General features: G+C 35.3%; 1 protein-coding gene across 1 annotated transcript in view; it reads right to left on the bottom strand.

Moving 5' to 3' along the window:
* Positions 1-22,407, bottom strand: part of LCLAT1 (lysocardiolipin acyltransferase 1) — a gene marked incomplete at both ends in the record, with an annotated part of 94,887 nt that extends 72,480 nt beyond the window's left edge. The window contains 4 exons of the mRNA XM_080711609.1: positions 1,449-1,565; positions 5,865-6,011; positions 20,150-20,348; positions 22,243-22,407. Of these exons, the coding sequence (XP_080567735.1) occupies positions 1,449-1,565; positions 5,865-6,011; positions 20,150-20,348; positions 22,243-22,407 (628 nt within the window). The remainder of the gene's footprint in view (positions 1-1,448; positions 1,566-5,864; positions 6,012-20,149; positions 20,349-22,242) is intronic.
* Positions 22,408-24,569: the final 2,162 nt, after the last annotated feature.

Below are 24,569 nucleotides of genomic sequence, written 5' to 3'. Positions count from 1 at the left end.
ATTACTATTAAAGAAAAAACATATTTGTGTAATGTTACATAACTGGTGACGGGTTATCAATCTTGACGAAATATATTCTAAACAGACACAAAAACTATTTTCCTTGTATTGCAGTTCCTCTTATTCAATTCTTCTTGCTGAGACTTTATTCTTAATTTCTTAGTGTTCTGAATTTCTCATTTGCTCGTAATTAGTGGGGTGAAAAGTAGGGTAGGAATTAGTTGCCAATCCTGGCAGGAAAAATTACTAATTATGTTTGTTGACTAGGAGTGATGACTAAGCAATACATGTTCCTCAAAAATGTAGCCAAGTTTATAAATCAACTGAAATATTTTCTATATTTCATAATAGAGTACATTAGATTTCATTATAGATATATCTTTATCCACTATAAAATCTCTGAGTTAACCTACCTACATTTAGGAAGATCTTTATTAGCAAAAGATGTGTTCCAAAGCCATCGTTTGTTAAAAAAGAAATCTCACAGATGAATATGTTTCTAAGATGTCAGAAATATCTTTAAAAGAAATCATTAAATACTATAATATATAAACCATGTTGTTGCCGGGCATGGTGGCGCATGCTTGGAATCCCGGCGCTTGGGAGGCGGAGACAGGAGGTTCGCGCAGGTTCAAAGCCCGCCTTGATGGCTTAAGAGACCCTATTTCCAAATTAAAAAAAATATAAAATAGGTCTGGGAGTGTAGTCCAGAGGTAGAAGGGTTTCCAGGAACCCTAGTACCACCAAAAAAAAAAAAAAAAAAGAAAGAAGCGAAAACCATGTTGTTAACTGAAGGATGAATCTAAATGAGATGCCACAGTAAATGGTATGAATAAAAAAAAGAAAGAAAGAGAGAAGGAGGAGGAAGAAGGAAGAAGGAAGGGAGGGAGGCAGGTCATCACTTAATGTCTCGGTACTACTCCACAGGCATGAGGAACTACGCAATCTATGAACTTCTACGGGTTGATAGGCACTCCCTATTCATAGACAATATGATCCTCAAGCACACAGTCTTTGCTAAATTAGTTATAATTATAAAATTAAAAAAAACGCCAAACTAATACTGACAGTCAACATCTTTGGTGTACCGTGCTCCTATGATTTTGGGTTGACAGTGTATGTTTCTTTAAAATCATGGGTGCTTAGTTGCAAAACTTGGCAGGTTATACTTTGTATACTCAGGTACATTAGAGCCTGAAGAAACAATAGTGATGTCATTTACAGAAAGAAGTAAAAACTTCATACACTTCTTAAATATTCATACATTATTCTTAAATAATTCTTAAATAATGGTACAAGGCCTAACAGTGTACTGCCAGGGTAGCATTTGTCACAGATGTTACCATAATACTATATGCCTTGCTAGAAAACAGAATAAAGAGCTATATACAACGTTTGGTGCTTTTGCCACTTTTTAAAATAAAGTACATTTGGAGATGAGAGCTTACCTTCTCTTAGACGGTCTACCACAAAAGTAAAGCCTGTAGTTCTTGGATGTAAGACATATTCATATTTCTGAAGTCCATTCTTTTCAGCAAAATCATTACTTCGAGCCTTGCTATTTTCTAAACAAAACAATGGATCATTAGAAACCATAAAATAAAGGTAGACAGATAAAAAATAAAGCACAGAATTTCTTTGTTAAGAACTGCAGTTGTTTTGTAATTATTGAATACAGTGTACTGAGAAGAAGATACGTACAAACATTTTAAATAGTCCCTTACACAGATCCCAGGCTATAGTACCTATAGATTTTAATAAAAATTTTCAAATATTTAATATCTTCAGACAATTTCATAAAAGTCAATATACAATTCAAATTAAAATGTAAATAAAATGCTAAGAAACTAAAAGTTTTATGAAATAATCTTTATGCAATAATTTGAAATACTAAAATATAAAATGCTAATAAGACTTAAAACTAATGAAATACAAGGATCTAGACATCTAGCAGAAATAACTAGCAATCAAATATATCAGATTAACATTTTTTTAACCCAGTCATTTAGGCCTTTAGTACAAAGTGAAATATCTGCCTTGCTCAGGCACAGAGCAGCTAATATTACTAACCAAACCACCCCACAGCAGAATGGGCGCATGAATAGCACATCATGTACAAACATCTGAAGATGATTTGGCTGAATATAGCTACAGAGTTGAGTGTATGTTCCAATTGTTGGCAAAAACTTCTTTTTCCATTCCATGAGGTAACTTTACAAGTTCCAAGAAGAACCAAACTCATTATTCAGCAAATACATTTGGAAAAAGTAAAGTGTTCAGAAGTTTGGCCTCAGCTGTTGGGATAGACTATGAAATACCTTCTGATGACAGGTGATGTTAGGACCTGCAATCCTCAGCTGCACTGTTCAGTGTATAGACTATTATTCCAAGCACAAGATCTAAGCAACTTTCCTAGGAGTAAACTTAAGATCACTGAGTCTTCCAAATCACCAAAGACCACTGACACATCCCACAATACTGAAGTACCCAAAGAACACTCTTACAGAGGGCGTGATGCTGGGTGTAGTGGTGCACACTTATAATCCTAGTACTTGGGAGGCTGAGATAGGAGAAGTGCAGATTCAAGGCTGGGGTACAGGTAACTTAAGGAGACACTGTTTCAAAAGAAAATAAAAAGGGTTGGGGATGTAGGTCAGTGCTAGAACTACCTTGTATTACTGTGTGTGGTTCTATCCCCAGAACCACACTTAAACAGAGACTTAATAACAGAGGTCCCTAGTTAAACAGAGGTCCCTACTTAAATGGAGACTTAATACAGAGGCTGGCCCTAACTCTCTTAAAACAAATGGCATCATACCCTCTTCTATTATTCTCTGTCTCCTTCTCCTTATTTTTCTGTGCAGTACCTATGACAACAAGTGCTGATTTTTAGTAATTCATTTGTTTACTATCTCTTTGCTCATATCATGTATGAAACTTCATGAAAGAAGGGGCTTTTTTGTGTATGGAGTTCTAGACACTTATATTTATTAAATGAAGATGTTTTATGTACAGTGTGTTAAATTGTATGCAACTTTATCATCATTAAAACCTGGAAACTGTGCTGTCCAAATCAGGGAAATGGAACATGAAAGTATACATCTATGTTTCTAAACTTTCTAATAGTAACACATATATTAACATTAATAAGGAAAAAAATTATAATCAACAATAACATATACAGATAGAATGTATAAAAATGCACTAATTTCAAAGTGAAGCAAAATGGATTCAGAACTTAAAGTGGATTACAAATTATTTTCTTTCTTTTTTGTTTTTTTTGGTGGTACTGGGGTTCCTGAAAGCCCTTCTACTTCCGGGCTACGCTCCCAGACCTATTTTTATACCTTTTTAATTTGGAAACAGGGTCTCTTTAAGCCAGCATGGCTGGCTTCGAACCTGCGCGAGCCTCCTGTCTCCGCCTCCCAAATGCGGGGATTACAAGCATGTGCCACCACGCACGGCACAAATTATTTTCTTTGGGCTTAAAAATTCAAATCGAAAGTTAACTATGAAAATTAAAACACTTTTTAAATTAACAAACTTTAATATGTGAAGCATATTTTCAATTACTTTTTTTCCTAATGCAATAAAATTATCTGTATAATTCTGTCAAATAATTTTTTAAAGCTTCCAGATAGAAAAAAAAAAGCTTCAGGTTCAATCTGTTTTTCATTATGCTAAACAATCTAGCTTTCACAAATTGATTTTAAAATGTATATACCATTTTAACTTATAAAAATATAATGTAACAGGGAGCATTGTGGACTCCAAATACCTGCAACTAGGTGTAAAATTCATTGTCTTTGTAAAAGAAACCTAGAGAAAAATATGGAATAAAAACATTTTATATATATTTTATAAACTATAAGGGTCTAATGTATAAACATATTATTAACACTAATGTGTCAGAGAAGCAGCAACATAGGACCTTTTTTCTATTAGTTTTTATTTATTAAGTTCCAAAGTTGCCATTTTTTGTCCATTTAGAAATTCACAAATAATAAATCAGGCTACCATCCGGTATCATTTATTATATACTCTAATAAACAAGCTTATATTTTCCATATCCAAATTTAAGTATTATACCTTCTAGGTATTATAAAATTTAAATATGGCTGTATGTCCATTATAACTCCCTAATGATAACTTGGTTTTAGAAATCAATTAACTTAAAACTTACAAGAATTTTTAACTTTAAACAATAGGCAGTTGATATTTTCCTCCATACTATTCTCGTGATCCAAGTATTTTTTAGATTTTTACCATAAAATCAAATGTACGTTACATAGTAAGTATATATTTTAAAGACTTACCTACTATGTAAAAATTATCTTAATCAGCTCAGTTCCTTCTGTAATAAATGAGTCAAAGATCTCTTTGTTGCTACCTATGGTAAATGTTCCCTCCAATGCCGTAATTTCCCTTATCCACTGACTATGGCTCAGTTACCATTCACTTATTTATATATTTCTATTATGTGTATTTTCACCTTGAACATTTTTTTTTTTGAGTAATGGGCTCCATCAGTTACTATGTCCACAGTGTGAATTTAAATGCTCATTTACCTGATCCCCACTTGTAAGTTCTAAGGAGTGCCCTTCTTAAATTAGTACCAAGGACCTGGAAGACAAGCTCATTCTCTCCATACTACTTGTGCCTTCTACACTTTCCATTCTACCATGTTTTCATCACATAGCACATCTTCAACCACTGGATCCTTCTAAAATTCTGCTGCATCTTCTTGACATTATCAGAGGACTACAGTTTTGCTCCTGTGAGTCCAAGGATTCTACAGAACTGCTTCCTGTCTAAGCTCTGCCTGTCCACTGCATCCCTCCCAGTATTCAGCAAAGGCAGTCCGACTTTTATCCTTTTTACAGTCTGGACCGCAATAGAAGTTTTCATCTGTAAAAATGTTGTTTATATAAGAGTAAAAATCACTGGTTTAGTAAGTATGACAGATTATATATCATTTTGTTTTCATTTTCTTTGATAACTGGTACATAGAAAAGTTCTAAACATGTCTTCCTGTTTCTTCTCCACAACTCAATGATTGCTGAATTTTTCCTGAGGAATGGACCACTGTAGCCTTTTCTGCTTGTAGGAGGGATAAAGTTTAAATAACAGGAGAAAATTAACCATATTAACTTAAATCAATAATAATCAAAATTAGATACTATCAGATTATTTTCTAGTAAAAAAAGAAGCTGAGAGGAAAAGAGCCTAAAGGATAAAGAAATACAGAGGACAAGAAAATATATACATATTTAGGGGAGGACAAACTTCACCTAAAACATGATTTTATAACTTGTCTTCTAGCCGGGTGTGGTGGTGCAGGCTTGTACCAGGAGGCTGAGACAGGAGGATCACACAGGTTCGAAGCCAGCCTCAGCTACTTAGTGAGGTTCTCAGCAACTTAGTGAGACCCTGTTTCCAAATAAAGTATAAAAAATAGGTTTGGGAGTATAGCCCAGAGGTAGAAAAGCCCCCTGGTTCCATTCCAAGTACCACCAAAAAGTAAAAAGGAATTAAAAAAATAAAAAGTGTCTTCTATAGTAATACAGGCTGATATCTTAAAACATACTGAGGATTAAAATATAAAGTTCTAGGAGAGCAAGCATGAATAATAATGACCACTTGAGGTTGCCTATAATAAATTCAATGGGCTGGGTCCTAGACAATATAAATTTAATGGAGTCCTAGAATCTCAGGTACTAATGAATAACTGAGGGACCCTGGGCGTAGTCCATTGATCTTACTGTATTTGCTTACTTCATCTGGGGAATAAAAAGTTCTGACTAGATGATTTCTTAATTCCTCTACAGTTGAAAAGTCTACAATCTAAGCTCAGCATAGCTTACCTGTGAGATCAGTCCCTTCTGGGAATATGAGGAGCTGAAGTGGTTCATGGATATCACAAAAATAATCGATCATATCTTCAAAATGGCTCTTGTCATCCTTCCACTTCCTATGAATAAAGATGTAGGCAGCAGCCTGCATGGCCCAACCTAGAATGAATTTAACAAATATTTACATGAAATCTCATTACCAATATCAACATACCTAGATAAAATTTTACTATACTATCATAAGTGTCCTATAATATGCCATGAATTCAGCACTAATATAGGTTGAATAAATAAAAGATACACCAGATAATATTTTTAAGGAGATTTGGTAATCCTGAAATTTGTAAAATTCTCAAAAAACCTCTTTCCAAGCCCAAACTAGGTATTGAAATATCAAGAACATAATTTTTCCTAATTTATTATAAATCACTAATTGATCCAAGATTTCAACGGTCCTAACTAAACAGAAAGTTCAACCAAGCTACCTAAAATAGATAAAAATAATATGTGCTTTAAGATTTATAAAGCAGTAGGGCCAGGCGTGGTGGCACACGCTTGTAATCCTGGCATTCAGGAGCCGGAGACCGGAGGTTTGAGAGGCTGAGACAGGAGGATCAAGGTAAGCAGACAGCCTCAGCTACTTAGTGAGGCCCTTTGCAACTCAGTGAGACTCTGTTTCAAACATAAGAAGGACTAAGAAATAGGGTTGGGGGTGTAGCTCGGAGGTACAATGCCCCGGGTTGCATCCCCAGTACCTCAAAAAAAAATAATAATAATATATATAAAGCAGTAAGCAAAGCGCTATTTCCAGCTCGCACATGTTCTTAAGATTTTCTTTGCTGTGCTACTCAGTCTCTCAATGTGGCAGCTATTTCCAATGCCAGCCACTTTAGACTTTATTTTAATATAAAGAAGAGGGGAACTGTGCAATGGCTATGAGTGTACACTGTGGTCACACCACCTTTCTCTAGGGCACATTCACCTTACAGTAAGCGTCTAGGCCACTCCAATGTTCATTTTCTCTCAGAAATTTCACCTGGGACCAAGGGCAAGCAAATGATGCTAATAAGTATAGTCAAATGGACAAAGAAGCTGAAGTAGTTGAGCCAGGTAAAGATGGCCTGCCGTAGCCAAAGTCAACATGTTTTGCTGCTGAGCTAAGCCACCTAAAGCTGGCAATTCTGGTTTCCACAAGTCTTATCAGGATATGGATCCACCTCTTGGATACCACTGGAAGTCCACCTCTCTTACTGACATGCATATTTTTACAATATAATCTTTATTTCAGCTCCCTAGGATGAGTATTAGCTCCTTACAATAATATAGTAGAAGTTCTACAATATAGATATACAGTGATTTACTTATCTAGTACCTATTATCATTTAGGCTATATCCAAGCTGAGAATCTCATTTTTGATAGAAAAGTTTACCCCACATTTATTAGGGTAACTTTTTCTTCCCGACATCTTCCATGCTTTCTGTTCACTGTACTTCCTTGTGGTTTCTTGTCAGCGTCCTTTTCTATTTTTCTTCCCTTTTCTGTCTATAGCTGAAGTTAGGTTTCCTTTGCCCTCTTCCTTTGTTTTCTAATAGAGAAGTCAGCAAACTATGGACCATGGACCAAATTCAGCCCACTATCTATTTTTGTATAGCCCACAAATTAAGAAGAACAGTATTTTATGATTCCAGAAAATTATATAAAATTAAAATTTCAATACAGGTTTTATTGGAATTCAGCCATACCTGTTTATTTATTTATGTATGTAAATGGCTGCCACCCTGCTACGATGGCAGAGTGTGATGGGTGCAATGGGGACATTATGGCCCACAACCTAAAATTTACTACCTACATCTCTTCTAAGACAGTTTGCAACAGTTTTACTGAAAACAGTTTGTAGCTCCTACTGTGTTGGCTCAGGAACTATATTCTCCCTTTTGTTTCTTTAGTAGTCACTGTTAAAATGTTTTCATCTTTCCATTTTTTAAAAAACATATTACATTGCTGGGTGTGATGGCGCACGTTTGTAATCCCCATGCTTGGGAGGCTGAGACACAAGGATTGCACAGGTTTGAAGCCAGCCTCAGCTACTGAGTGAGGCTCTCAGCAACTTAGTAAGACCCTGTTTCCAAATATAATAGGTCTGGGAGTATAGCCTGGAAGTAGAAAGCCCGTGAGTTCCACCCCCAGTACCACCAAAAAACAAACAAACAAAAAACATATTGCATATAATTCTACAATTGAGGGGTTTTTTTTTGTTTGTTTTTTGTTTTGGCAGTACTGAGGATGGAACCCAGGGGCATTTTACCTCCGAGCTACACCCCCAGTCCTAACTTTTATTTTGAAACAGGGTCTCACTAAGTTGCAGAGGGCCTCACTCAGTAGCTGAGGCTGGCCACGAACTTGTATCCTCCTGTCTCAGCCTCCCAAGTACTGGGATTACAATTGTGTGCCACCACACTTGGCTCTTGAGTTAATTATTAATCATCCCCAAATAAAGTATGCTCTTGATTCTACCACTGTTAAACCAGGAGAAATTCAGTTTAAATCTAAGTTTAATTTTTTAGAAGTTAAAATAGTAATACTATATTCCATTATCCTTCTTAAAAATTTTATAAAAATCATTTAATAGTTCCAAAAAGTATCATTACTAAAACACATTTCTTAAACTTCATAAAAACAGTTTTGGTTATTTAAACTTAACCCTAATTTACTGGTTTCTTTGCTTAACGCTGCTTCTGGTAGCTTTTATCTTTTAGTCCCTTTCTTTAAAATATTTTCTTAAAAAATTAGCCTTTGCATTCCTGAATGTATTTAGTTTGTTTTCATTTGGTTGCTAGTTGGCTATAAACAGAATTTGAGGTTCCAAATCATTTTCTTCTCAGAATTTCAAATCTACTTTTTTTTTTTTTAACATTTTATTGGTGCATTGTAGTCATATACCTTAACGGAGTACAAGATGGTGGAGGCATATATGCACACATCACCCAATTAGCCCTTACCCAATTCCTTCCCTATCCCCTCTTCCTCCCTCCTTCTCATGTTTGGCTTAGTGATTGACTTTGACATTTATTAAGTACATCATGAACATTAGAGAATTTCCCTTTTCCTCCCTCCCATCCCCTCAGGTTGCCTTATTTGTTCATATATAGTATCCCCTTCTTTGTCTAGCATTCCTCCTATGACCCATTTTCTCCCTAGAGTTTGCATATTAGGGAGAGCATCTGATTTCTTATTTTTTGTGACTAATCTCACTTAGCATAATATTCCCCAGTTCTATCCATTTCCCTGTAAATGATGTGATTGTGTTTTTCTTTATGGCTGAGTAAAATTCCATTGTGTACTTACTCCATAATTTTGTAATCCATTCATCTGTTGATGGACATCTTGGCTGGTTCCATACTTTGGCAATGGTGAATGTGCAGCTATGAACACAGATAGGCATGCATTTGTTTGGTAGTTTGGTTTCCATTCTTTTGGGTAGATACCCCAAAGTGGTATTGCTGGATCATATGGTAAATCCATTCCCATTCTTTTGAGGATCTTCCATAGTTTTCCAAAGTGCTTGCACTAATTTGCAGTCCCACCAACAATGTATTATAGTTCCCACTTCTCCACATCCTGGCCAGCATTTGTTATGGTTTGTGTTTTGAATGTACTATTCTAGTTGGAGTCAGGTGAAATCTCAGGGTAGTTTTGATTTGTATCTCTCTGATTGCTAATGATGTTGAGCATTTTTTCATGCATTTATTAGCCATTTGAATTTCTTCTTTTGTAAAGTGTCTATTTAGTTCCCTTGCCCATTTTTTGATTGTGTTATTTGTTTTCTTAGTACTGAGTTTCTTGAGTTCTCTGTATAGTTTAGATATTAGTCTAACTCTATTGGAGGAACAGGTGGCAAAAATCTTCTCCCTTCTGTTGGCTCTTGGTTGAGGCTCTTGATAGTTTCCTTTGCTGTACAGAATCTCTTTGGTTTAATGCAATCCCATATACTGATTCACCTCTCACTTTCCTGAAATGTTTGTTCATTTTGTACTTCTTATTTACAAAAGAGGTTCAAGACTGAATAATATTGATATAATGTATTTCTCTGCTCCATATAGGAATAAATTCCCCTTGAGGAAAGGGAGTATGACAATATCCTTGGGGTCTGGCTATAACATTTTCCTAATATTCTATATATCTTCTAGAAACACCAAAGTAGGAGATAAGTGAATGACTCAGCCATTTTATCCGTTGAGTTTAAATGCTTTTCTTCTCATAAAAAAAAACCCACAGGATCATCTTGCAAGGTTTTCTTTTCTTTGCATTTCATTGTCATCAGTGCATATTTTACTCATATTTAAAGCAATGCCAGATTTTTCTTAATATTGTTGAGACCTTCAATACACATATTTTATGACATTTATTTTATTATTTGTTTTATTTATTTATTTCTCTTGTGGTACTGTGATGGAACCCAGGGGCTTTTCTACCTCTGGGCTACACTCCCAGACCTATTTTATATTTTATGTGGAAACAGGGTCTCACTAAATTGCTGAGAGCCTCACTATGTAGCTGAGGCTGGCTTTGAACCTGTGTGATCCTCCTGTGTCAGCTTCCTAAGTGCTGGGATTACAAGCATGAGCTACTACACCCGGCCTTTATTATTTATTTTATACTTTATAACTAATTAACAGTGCAATTTGTAAAATTTAACACTAGTCCATACAACTTGTCTTTTTCATACTTTTCCATTGCAGGATACTCTACCCTGAATTTCTGAGGTGATATAAAGACTCTGTGGATACTGGCATAGCTCTTCTACTGCTATCTTCTTTCTAAAACCCCATTTACAGTATCAGCATGGCTATGTCAAAACAGAGCTGAGCAGCCCAGAGCACTCTCCAGTGTCCAAATCTAGTCCATAATGTTAGAGCCTAGTTTTCTTTGACTTAAATTCCCTTTATCAGACTTTAGAGATGGATAAAAACAAAACAAAAAACTATTACACACACACACACACACACACACACACACACACACACACATATATAATTAGTAAATATGTATGTTATTGGTACTGGGGCTTGAACTCAGTGGCATTTAATCTCTGAGCTACATCCCAGCCAAACAAATATATAGATTTGTGTGTGGGTGGTGGGAGGAGAAGACAGGGTCTCACTAAATTGCTGGAGCTGGCCTCAAACCCATAATCCTCCTATCTCAACCTCCCAAGTAGTGCAATTATAGTGTGCTTTATGTGAATATATTTTTGACATTACTCATTCTTTCTCTACAAAAAGCTTATGCACCATTTTTTATTTTTTTGTATAGATGGGATACAGTTAAGAGAATCATAAAAACATCTGTACTAGTCCTCTAAAAATGGGCCTCATAGATAAATACTTATCACTTCTGTCTGTATATTCATTAATTTAACGTACTATCTACTATGGCACTATGAATATGATACTGAAGGCAAAGTTAATGGAGAAGAGACAGAGCTGTTTCATCCACATTATTTTCAATTCTGAATAGAGGATACAGATGGAACCAAAGTAATGTTAACCAAAGGTTTCTGATATACAAACAAGTACATTTTTTTCTTTTGTAAAAACACTGTATCCCAAAGAACATGAAGCTAGATGTGGTGGTGCATACCTACAATCCAAATGAATTGGGAGGCCAAGTTTGAAGCCAGTCTGGGCAACTTAGGAAGACTCTATCTTGAAGTAAAAATTTAAAAAGCTGGAAGTGTAGCTCAGTGGAAAAGTATCCAAGGGTTCAATGCCCAGTTTTAGAAAGTAGATAAATAAAATCATGAAAAAATAGCCAGGCGTGGTGGCTGACGCTTATAATCCCAGTATTCAGGAGGCTGAGACAGGATGACTGCTGTCCTGGCCAGTCTCAGTTACTTAGTGAGACCTTTTGCAACTAAGTGAAAAAAAAAGGGCTGTTGGTGTAGCTCGGAGGTAGAATGCTCCTGAGTTCCATCTCCAGTACCATAATTAATTAATTAATTAATTAAAAAATGAAAAATACTGTGCTTAACTGAGTATATATGTGTAACAATAGTAGTTAAACAAATAAATCCATGAGTTAATAAGCAAGTAAATAAACTCAGAATTTCAAACTCTATCAAGATGCAAAAATGTCACACACACACACACACACACACACACACACACACACACACCCCCCAAGGTTCTACTTCTTTGAACTCACATTACAAATTAGGTAAGGCTCTCTACATCCTTCTTCTAAAGTGACTAATTTATATTGAAGGCCCTAGCTTTTCAAAACACTGAGTAGCGCCGGGCGCGGTGGCGCAGGCTTGTCATCCCCGCGCTTGGGAGGCGGAGACAGGAGGATCGCGCAGGTCAGAAGCCAGCCTCGCTGGCTTAAGAGACCCTGTTCCAAATAAAAATATAAAATAGGTCTGGGAGTGCAGCCCGGAGGTAGAAGGATTTCCAGGAACCCCAGTACCACACAAGACTAAAAATTAAAAAAAAAATAAAACAATGAGTAGAGCCAAACAATTTTACAACAGTTTTTCTGCAACAATTCTTTTGTAGTATAATTGTACTGATTAGGTCTCAAATCCCTGTGCTGAAAATACCAGACAGAAATCAAAGTATGAACAAGCTATTAAATACTATTCTAACATAAACTTAATTCTAAATAAGTTTCAAACCTAAAAATCTGTAAAATGGAAAAAATAGAATTAAAAAACAAACTCTTATTGCAAAATTTCACTATGTTCTACAAAGATAGAGATTGTATCTATTTATAAGATGCAGAAAATTTGGCTTGACCTTGAGGACATGCATATTTACTGGTATCCCTGAATCTGATTCTAATCTGGGGTTCACACTAATATAGAACCAAAACTTCTGTACTTTGAAAGTTGGCATCTGATTAATCTCTTAAATAATCTACTGAGAACCCTATTCCTGTTAAAAGCTTATTATTAAGCTAATATATTGCATATTATATATTTCTAGGCTAAATATGTTACATTCTGTATACTGAGAAGATCTATGATCAGAGAGAGATATCTTAATAACAATTACCATGTGGTAGGCAGGATAATTACAAACCCCTCTTCAAGATGGCAACACCCAAATTCTTTCATTGTGAATGTTAAGTTAGTTGGCAAAGAGCAATTAATGTTGTTAAATAACTGAATTTGAGGTAGGAAGATTATCCTAGTTGATTCTAATGAACCCAGTGTAATCACAGGGTCCTTCAAAGTGGAAGAGGGTCAGGCATGGTGGTGTATGCTTGTAATCCCAAGTCCTGAGGAGGCAGAGGCAGGAAGACTACAAGTCTGAGATCAGCTTTAGGCACTAAGTAAGACCTTTTCCCCAAAATAGTAACTTTAAAAAGGACTAGGATGTAGATCAGTGGTAGAGTACTTACTTATTATGAGTGAGACCCTGGGTTCAAGTCCCAACATCATGAAAACATTTTAAAAAGTGGAAGAGAGAAATGGAAGAAAGCTCAATATTAGAATGACTGGATGTGACAAGGACTTGACCAGCCATCACTATCTTTGAAGATGGATTTGAAAGGGCCATAAATCAAGAACACTGGTATCCACTAGAAGCTGGAAATGGCAAGGAACAGTGGAAATATGGACACACATTTTTAATTCTTGGCTACACAATATTTCTCTGCCTGATATTCATTACATAATGGTGTAACATAGATATATCTGCACAGGAGCCTGCAGAAGGGAACCAGTCCTACCAATGCCTTGACTTCAGCCCCAAAGGAACCATCAGACTCTGACCTCTAGAATTGTAATATAATAAATCTGTGTCATTTAGCCACTCTATTTATAGTATAAGCAGCAAGAGGAAACTTATACAGAACATAATCTGTATACAGATTTTAGGTTCTACTACCATTTTTCAAGAAAAGAAATTATCCTTCATAAAAAAATGTTGAGTTTAGACCCGAGGCAGAGAAAACATAAGATGAAAGTCTTGAAATGCCTGAAAATAAGTGGATTTAAAAAAAGATGGGAGTATGTAAAAAGGACACAAGAGCCAACTTTGGGAAACTTTCCATATTCAAAGCTAGAATAATTTTAGGAACAAAAAATTATCACTTTATAGAACTAGGTTATAGCCCAAAATTGAAGTAAATATTGATAAGTCCATCTTGGCCTTATTAAATGACTAAGTAAAATGAATGAGGAGAAGGGACAAATCTTTACAGAATTTCAATAATATATAGAGAGGCAGAGCTTCATTCGCGATCTCATGCCTTCCAATATGGGCTGTTTTAGCAAATACAGTATGTACGGGGGGAAGAATAGCTTTGTGGTAGAGAAAATTGGCAATGCCACCTTAACCAAGTGATTAATATTAGCATCACCAAAGATAAGTCACATTGATATCATGACCTTCTCTGATGATAGGAAGAGAAGGGTATCTCACCTTGGTGGCGCTTTCCCTCAAATCCATAACCCCTGCTAATGAAAAGCACTGAGACAAACCCCAACTGAAGTATAATGACTATTATACTGTTAGTCTCTTGTTTTGACAAATGTGCCAAGTGCATGTGAGATGGTAACATCATAGAAAACTGGGTGATGAAAATAGAGATATTCTTTGTGCTATTTTTATTATTTATTATTTTATTTTTATTAATTCTAAGTAAATCTAAAATTATTCCACAGAAAGTCTGTTTCAGAATAAATAATGCAAAGTGCTGCTTAATTAAAATTATACAAATAATATAATTCTAAAATCAAGACCTTAATATTCTTATTTGGAATACACTTATTATGCCACATCACTTGACTTTAAAAGATGACAATTACAAGTAGACCACTTCTAAGACACCATTTGGGTGTTATTTTCACTGTGGAAGAACATTTTTAATTCTTGGCTACATAATGTATTTCTTTCTGATATTTATTACATAATGGTATAACACTCAGAAATATCTGACTTCAAGCATAAGGAAAACATTTTCAGCAAGATTTATTATTATATGAAAATAAAGAGGGGAAAAAGCCACTTAACTTTATTTTTTAAAAATAATTACACATATAATAAATACAGCAGTTAATCCATTCCCTTGACCTACAGGATTGCAATGCTGCCTTTCTCTTTAAAAATATCATCACAGGGATGAAACGTAGCTCAGTGTCAGAGTGCTTGCCTAGCATGCCTGAAGTACTAGGTTGGCTCCTCAGCACACACACGTTAAGATGTAAGTGAACAAAAACACTATCACCATTTACAGACAGCCACCAGAGAAAGGCCAATCAATGGCACCGGAGTCAAATTATATACTGAAACTGAGGTTAACACACAACAATAAAGTACAATGAGAAAACTCTCATATAATGTTACTGTTACTGCAAAGTGCCATTTCAAAGTTACCTTGAAACAGATCACTGCCAATTTACTTTATTTGTGCTTTACCACTAAATACAAAGCAGACCTAAATACCATAAAGATCACCCAAAATTCTTTTTGGTGGTACTGGGGATCCCTTCCTTCTATTTCCGGGCTACACTCCCAGACCTATTACATATATATATATATATATATATATATATATATATATATATATATATATATATAATTTTTTTTTTTTTTTAAATTTGGAAACAGGGTCTCTTAAGCCAGTGAGGCTGGCTTTGAACCTGAGCGATCCTCCTGTCTCCGCCTCCCAAGTGCAGGATTACAAGCGTACTCCACCACGCCCGACACCCAAAAATTCTTATACTGCCTAAAAGCACCCTGTTAGAAAAGCAAAGCTTAGTTAATTTTGGAATGCAATTACTAGTTGAGGCACAGGCATTCCTTATTTTTCAGCAAATCTGTGGGAACCGAAAGTCCTTGAGTCCTCTTACCTCACTTCTGGAATGTTTAGCAGCCTGAAGCAGTGTGTGTCTCACTAAGGTATAAGCAATGGCAAACAGGATATTCAATTTATGTAACCAATTGTATTAACTTCAGTAAGTGATTGATTGGAAAACCTTAAAGCCCAGGGCCATTTCTCCCAGCCAAGAAAACTGTCAACCTTCATGAAGCTCAGAGCTCATTACACCGTGATCTAAAGTCCACTAACACATTAAAAACAAAAAGCTTCAGTTAAGTTGCTTAGATGTCAATGCCACCCTAAAACACTACTTAGTTCTCAATGTAATTCTAGAAAGAAGTATAATCCTGGTAGATTGCCTGAGACATAAAGTAACAAAAGTTAAATTTTCTTTCCACAGTACCTCTTCACTGTGAATGCTCCCCCAACACCTGTATATGAAAATTCATCTTAGCTGAGCAACTCTGACAATTGAAACTAAAAATGAACAATTATGAAAACTTATTTTTCAACTACCTGTAGCATTGCTAAGATGAAATGATCAGTTACGTGCCGAAAAACAAGGAAAGATGTGTATGTGTGTCTTCTACTCAACAGAACTGGAATGTGTTTAAGGAGTTGTCTGCTAATTCTTCATTTCATGGTTTTCATAAAAATCTTGATTCATGATAAGCATTCAATAAAATTACCTGAGCCAGGCATGGTGATGAATGCTTGTAATCCCAGTACTTGGAGGCAAAGTGAGAAGGATCTTGGGTTGGTAGACAGCCTCAGCTACTTAGTGAGGCCCTCTGCAACTTAGTGAGACTTTGTTTCAAAACAAAAGAATAAAAAATAGGGCTGGGGGTGTAACTGGGAGTTAGAATGCCCCTGGGTTCCCATCCCTAGTACCGCTAAAAAAAATAAAATAAATAAATAAAATACAATTTACTAAATTAGTGAATCAATGGGTATTCTTTACAGTTTAATGAAACAGGGGTGAGCAGGTGACATCAAGAAAGTGTGTGGCTATAAATAAGACAATCCAGATCCTAACAATCTGAATTTAAGTTTCTTAATAACATGAAACCTGGCCCCAAGCCTGGGTCAGAAGCTGGTAACCCACCTGCTACATGTCATCTTCTTGATGTCAGAGAAGCTCCCTCTCAGGCCCATAATGTCACAGATGCTCCAAGCATCATGTGCTTTTACAATAATGTCAAAAGCAAAACAGAGTGGCATGGTCCCTTTAAAACCCCCCTTTTGCAGCAGGGCGTGGTGGCACACATTTGTAACCCCACCAATCCAGCATTCAGGAGGCTGAGACAGGAGGATCCAGGTTCTGGACAGCTTCAGCTACTCAGTGAGGGCCTTTGCAACTCAGTGACACCCTTTTTCAAAATAAAGAATAAAAAATAGGGCTGGGGGTGTAGTTTAGAGGTAGAATGCTTCTGGGTTCCATCCCTGGTACTGCAAAATAAATAAATAAAAATCAAGCCCCTTTTATCTTTTTGTGCATGTGTGTATGAACCCAGGTGTGTGTGTGTTTTACTGGGAATAGAATCAAGAGACATTCTACTTCTGAACTACACTCCCAAACTTATTTTATTTTTTTAATTTTGAAAAAGGATCTAAATTGCTAAGGGTCTCCCTAAGTTGCTGAGTCTGTCCTCGAACCTGTGATCCACCTGTCTCTGCCTGTATTGAGGATTGTAGGTACCAGGAATACAGGCATGTGCCACCAAGGCTGTTCTTTTGTCTTACAGAGGGAGGAGGAAAATCTTTCCCAGAGTCTCCTGACAGGCTCTCCCTTTCTCTCTTTGGTAAGATTGGCTCAAAAAACTATCCCAGCTGACAGGAGGCCAACAGACCAGTATCAGGTATTTTCACCCTCTATGATGGGATGTGTGCATCTGAAGGGTTTGCTGAGGAAATTAGTGACACAATTCTGGTCTGTAGTTGTTTAGTAAAAAAGAGAACAACACAAGTAAGAAAGCTCTGTGAAACTGTCTATGAGTTAGATACAACAGGAAGCCACAAACTAACCTATTCATTGAAGAAGGGCAGGCCAACAAAAAGTTTACTGTGAGAGGAACAACTACTGTCTACTTGATAAGTGGCCAGGGCCCTCAACTAGAAGCTCCCTTTAAAGAAAGAGCCATAGCTGGTGTTTCTAGTGCACCGGGCACAGAACGTTCTTCCAGGAGGGCCAAAGAGCCTTTTACTTTGGGTGATGAGGCACCTTTATGTTATATAGGTAACAAAACGGACACCCAGAACCCCGCAGCAGTGCAGTGTTACTGTCAGTGAATCTCCTGGCAAGTCTTCTCTAGTTTAGGAATATATTCGTCTTATTCTGAGTTGTGAGGCAGGAGAGCCACATGAATTTTGTTAAAAAAGTCCACCAAACTGGATGGAGTCAAACGCATTCATGGCTTTGTTCTAATTTTAGTGAATGTACATTTAATATAGGAAGAAGCTAGGTAGGAAAGGGAGAGTTTTCCTTCTCAAATGAGATAAGTTGTAGTATTACAAATTAAAAATATCTCAAATAAAAAAATATCCATTCTCTGTGCTTAATGTATAAAAGTAAAATTATGTTGATTTTAGCAACTTTAGTTATTCTTAAAACTATATGTGAGCAATGACATCTTTACATAAATTTATAGTTATGTCTAACAAAACAGTATTTTGATCAACCATTAACCACAGACAACAGTGGAACTGTAGTCATATAAAATCATATCACTTGGTGAGCATGTAGCCATCTTAGATTGTGTGAGTATACTTTATATACACATTGACAAAGTCAACTAACGACACATTTATCAGAACATATCCCCATCATTAAACAACATGATATTTTACTAATATTTACAAATACATTTATGAAATTAAGTGAAAATCTGAACACATAAAAGAGATTATTTTTCCAATCCACATATGATTCCCTGCATTGTAGCATTAGTATTGCAGTACTATTTGTTGCAGTCAGGGTTCTACAGTGTCCTGACAAGGCATACGACAAATTTAACTGAGATGTTCTTACTCATTATCTTTGCAAAGGAAAACAAAATATTCTTTAGTATTTTTGCAGATAGTTTGTGTTCTATGAAGCTGAATTTATGAACAGCCTCCCCACAGTTAAAATTATCCTGTGAAAACAGTCTACTCTAAGAGCTTCTCATAGTCTGTGTCCTAAACGCTGAGAATGGATAAAATCGTTCATCAGAGCCCAAGATATTCCTGCTGACTTCTCTCTGATCTCATTCCAAACAATCTAGATATATAACAGCTTACGATTTTCCTAGTTTTCAACATTACATGGCAATTTTAGAATTCTAGAATTATATAACAATTTAGTCTTAAATTGTTTGGTCATGTCAAAGTTTTTTTTTTTTTTTGGTGTGTGTGTGTGTGTGTGTGTGTGTGTGTGTGTGTGTGTGTGTGTGTTGCTGAGATGGAACCCAGGGGCATTCTACCTTCAAGTTTTACTCCTATCCTATTTTATTTTTTATTTGGAAACAGGGCCTCACAAAGTTGCTGAGAGCCTTACTAAGTTGCCAAGGGTGGCTTCAAACCTGAGATCCATCTCCCAAGTACCAGGATTACAGGCACTATGTGTCACCATGCCAGGCTAAGAAAAATTTTCATACATGACTTGGACAGTTTTTAAGGCACTCTCTTATGTTTATTCTTCTTTTTACACTTTGTAAGACTCAGGCTGTTCTGCCACTCAAGTGTGATTAATTAATGATAAATAGAAACCAAGAAGCTATGACTGAGGTGGGAACAAATGACACACTCATTTCCTGGTACAAAAATCACCAGGCAAATAGACTTTTTATGACACTTTTAAGTTTATTATTTCATTGCAGTAGTTATTATTAACTGGTCATAAAGTTGGCTCAAAGTAAAAATCTATGTGCACACCACCATTAGAGACAGTTGAAATCTATAGGGCATTTTTTCTTTAAATCTAATTTTGTATATCTTAGCAAAGCCTATGTATATATCCTTACCTAACCAAAACTATGGATTAGGGAAGTTCAGACAATAACCAGCACCTAGTATAATGCTTGGAACCAAAAGGTGTTTGGTTAATATTTATTAGATGAATGTGTATGAATTAGTTAATATCAACTACTTTATCAGCAGACCAGTTTCCAGCCTAAATCAAAAGCACAATATACAATAAAGTAACTGAACTATTAATTCATATTCTCCAAAATGGTATATCCTCCAGAAACTGAATCTATTCCCTTAAGAATAGTTTACTTTCTCTTTCAGAGTCAGAGATTTCAAAAAAAGGATTAAAATTAAGTGATAACAGATCCACTGAGGAAAAAGGAAACTGTAACTATTTTTAGCCTGGTGTGAAAAAAATGTGAATAGCTTTAATAGTTGCGCTTACTCACCAAGTTACAGCTTTAGAATGGGTGCATTATATATGAAATGAATAACCAAATAAAATAATGTGTAGATAACCTACCAAATCCAGGAACACTTTTGAGGCTGGCTTTGAGGCAAATCTTCTCCAGTCTGAGGTAGCTGTATCTCATCAGACAATTCCACAGGAACATCCAGTCCATTCTTGTCCGATGGTTCATGATGATGACACTTCTCTCTCCAGGTACAAATGCATCACCTGTTATAATCACTTTTACACCAAATACGGTCTCCAACAATGCCTAAGAAAAAAGAATATTGATATACTGCCATTTAAAGTTATGATTTTCCATACATATATTTCATCTTGTTCAATGTGTACATCTTATGATTTTTCAAATATATAGAAATACAGTGTTTCCCATTAATTCTTACTTCTACAATAAGTTAGGGGGCAGGGAGTTAATCTAACAGAATGAGGTTATAAAGTAGTATTTCTATTTTTAAGTTCTAATTTAAATTTCAACAGTTTTTAATAAAAACATGCTAACTGCCCTTGAAATTTTTAATATACAGTATTAAGTTAAAAAGAAAAAACTGCAAAAAGTATACAAGATTCCAATGTGTAATTTTTTTCAAGGATAGAGATATGTAAGACTATTATATATTTCTTCCTAAAGAAGAGAGCCCAAAAATGTGTAACATGGAATACAGGGCTAAAGAAACAGTTAAAATTTCCATTTTATACTTTTCTGTAAAATTAATCTTACAGTGTTTAATATGAACAATACATATAGAATAAAATAATTATATGTCTATTAAAATACTGCCAACTACAGTGCCTAGCACATGGTAGATACCCAAACATTTGCTTAATTTGTTTAATTACTTTTTAATGGCTATGCATATAATATATGAAATGTTTACAAGTATATGTTACAGACTGAAGTTCTTAAAAGTAAAAAAATAGAAAACTTGATTATTGACTTCATTTTTTTTTTATTTTTTGAGATGGAGGTCTTGCTATAATCACAGTTGAAGATTTCAATGTGTGAGTTGCATTACCATACTGAAAGTAGTAAGGATATGAGATAAAAGATATGAGGGGACTATAAAATCAGCCGGGCGTGGTGGGCAGCCTCAGCTACTTAGGCCCTTCACAACTTAGTGAGACCCTGTTTCAGAAATAAAAAAGAGCAAAAATAGGGCCGGGGATATAGCTAGGAGGTGGAATGCCTCTGGGTTCCATCCCCGGTACTGCAAAAAAAAAAAATAAATAAAAAAAAAAATAAAGAAAAAAAGAAGAAGAAGAAAAGAAAGAAAATAAGATCACAGAAGATATGAACACCACCATCAACATTCTTGGCCTAATTGATACATACCAAACAACTACAATATATAATGACATTAAGAATTTCATGGAATACTGTGCCATAAAACAAATCTAAATAAATAGCCAAACTGATAGTAAGGATCGGTAGCACAATGAACAGACAGTAAGGGCTGAAGCCATTTCCTAACGCCAAGGAGTAAGCAGTGTGAACTGGAATCTAACAAGAAGTCACCAGTTCAGGATCAGAAGGAGATATGCTCAGAGAAGTGTGCGTGACTTTACAGAGAGTGCCCAGGTATTCAGGGACTCTACTGAAGGGCTTGTATTCACCGTTAACCTACAGATGTTGTTAACCTACTCTGGCAGATAGGAAATCACTCTATATGTAAACGTTATGCATTGCTAAATTCTGTGATTAACTGAAAAAAAAATGAACTACATCAATTTCACAATTTTGAAATAAATGTTTTCTATATGAATCTCAATTTTTTCATTGTTTTGTTGGTAGAAAAATGATAAAAATACAAAATAAAATTAGTGATGTAAAAATTCTTCAAGCTATGTCTTTACGATTTGTGCATTTTACTACATGTAAAATATACTACAATGATGGCAAATAAAAATTCATGAACGATATGAAAAAAGCTATATATTTTCAATATGGTTCTTAATTAGGTATTCTATCTTAAGGATATGTTATTTTTATTTCTCTCTAGTTCTTATATTTTCTCCTTTAAAGCCTAACGTGCCTTATGTAGCATCAAGGGCTTAAATTTCTTGTACAGCTCAAATCTAACTAACAAAATCAATAGAGTGGGCAACTGTGGTACAGAAAGAGTCTCTTTCACTGGTGCGTAACTTACCACAGGTAGTGTGAGCCAGGTGGCCACAAGGCGATTGTTGATCCAGCGATACCAAGATGGGTTTATAAACATCAAAGGTAATACGGGAAATAGCATGAAAATACTTCCAAAAAAACTTCCACAAAACAGGACAAGTATAAAATAAATCCCTTTCCATGACACCATGATTCTGAAAGATATAAAAAAACACATGTTTTGTTACTATATATTTAACTGCTCAAATTCTCTATCAGAACAATGCATATATATAATAATCTTTAAGGACAAGACTACTGAAAAGGCTCTGATAAAGAACAGAAGAGCCTGAATTTCAAGGGAGACTCTCCAACATGTCTACAGGTCTGACAAGTTGCAAGTATCTCAACAGGACACCAATCTGCAGTAGAAAAAAAAAAAGTATTTCAAGAGGTCTTTTATTGGATTATTAGTACTGAACATAAAGTGGCATATTTTCTTTTCCAGAATGTTATCTAACATATAAATCTTAAAATATTCCAGAGATTTTTTCTACCCAGAAATATAAATACTGGACAGAGAACCACAGAACATCTTCCTAAGAATGAGTACACCTAAAAGCAACAAAAGTTTAAGAGACTACAACAAAATTTAAAAAAAAGAATGAAACCTAGAAATGTTTCTTCTTTATATTAGACTCTAAAAATGAAATATTTGGACACATGATTTCAAGTTGATTCTTTGTGAGCTGTGGGGTAAGCAGAAATTAGACTCACTGGCTTTACTATTTGCCCAAGAATTACTTTAGGGGTTTCTCATAGCCAGATCATAATGTGGAGATTTTAAAGGGAATGGTTGGAAACAGAGTTTAAAATGAAAAATCTAACATTTGATTTTATAATCCAAACAACATTAGACTAAAGATTTTTGTCTCAGGATAATAAAATTATTAGAAACATTAGAAATATAAAAACAATAATGCTCTTAAAATTGATATATTTAAAAGGTATTGTAGAGACCACGACCTCTTAGATTTTAAGAATCACAACAGGGAACAAATAAAATTTCAAATGTCATGGTGGTTTTTAAAAATGTCAAACAACAAAACAGGTCAAATAGCTTACCAACACAGAATCAAGTTTAGCTGGGTACTTACTATATTTAAAATCTCTACCAATACTTGACTGTGTATATACATCCTTCAAAGTACAAATAGAACAAGTATCTCCTAAGAACTGGCCTTTGCTAGCCTCTAGATCTATATATCTATATCTATCTATATGTATGTATGTATATGTATGTATGTGTATATATATATATACACGTATATATATATATATATATATATATATATATATATTTTTTTTTTTTTTTTTTTTTTTTTGAGATGGGGTCTTGCTAAATTGTTGAGGCTGGACTCAAACTTGTGATCCTATTGGCCCAGCCTCCAGAGTCACTAGGATTAAGGTATGCACAGCTAGATCTGAACTTTTAAGAAGTGGGGTAAACTACAGCCATACACACAGACCCATAGTTATAGGACCACAATTCACAGTAGATAAATTATGGAACCAGTCCAGGAGTCCGTCACCAGAGGACTGGATAAAAATGACATGGTATATATTTTGTTATTCAGTCATGAAGAACAAAATTATGTCATTTTCAGAAAAATGTTATGGAACTAGAGTGAAATAGGCTAGAATCAGACATTAAGGATTGTACAATTTCTCTTTTATGTAGAAATTAGAAAAAGGAAAATGGGGTTAAGCAGAGGAAAGAGGCTTGGGGAGAAAGGAATAAAGATAATGTGGAGTGGAGATGCTGGGGAATGAAATACAAATTTGTAATAACATATCCCACTACTCTGTAATCAGAAAGCACCAATTTATTATTATTTTTTTTTTTTGAGAGTTTGGGGATGGAACCCAGAGGCATTTGACCTCCAAGCTACACCCCCTGCCCAATTTTTTATTCTTTATTTTTAAACAGGGTCTCACTGAGTTGCGGAGGGCCTCACTAAGTAGCTGAGGCTATCCACGAACCATGATCCTCCAGTCTCAGCCTCCCAAATGCTGGGATTATGAGTGACAAGCATGTGCCACCACGCCCAGCTAAAAGCACCAGTTTAAAAAAACGAGATGAGGGAGGAATGGTATAGGAAACAAAACAATACACTGGGGAGCAATGGGCCAAACAACTCGTATCTTCCTTTTTGCCAAAGATACCATAGGCAGCTTCTCCCCAGTTTTAATTTAGTTTTTTTAAAATTAGAAGTGAACACAAACTTTTAACTTCAGTATTTTTGACTCCTATTTCCTTTTACACTTTTCCCTCAAAAAGAAAAAAGTCCTACAGTGCTTTTCCTCTATCTG

Source organism: Muscardinus avellanarius (genome assembly GCF_963383645.1).
Source record: "Muscardinus avellanarius genome assembly, chromosome: 15".
Taxonomy (NCBI): domain Eukaryota; kingdom Metazoa; phylum Chordata; class Mammalia; order Rodentia; family Gliridae; genus Muscardinus; species Muscardinus avellanarius.
Note: the sequence above shows the minus strand (reverse complement) of the source record. Positions and strands in the feature narration are given on the sequence as shown.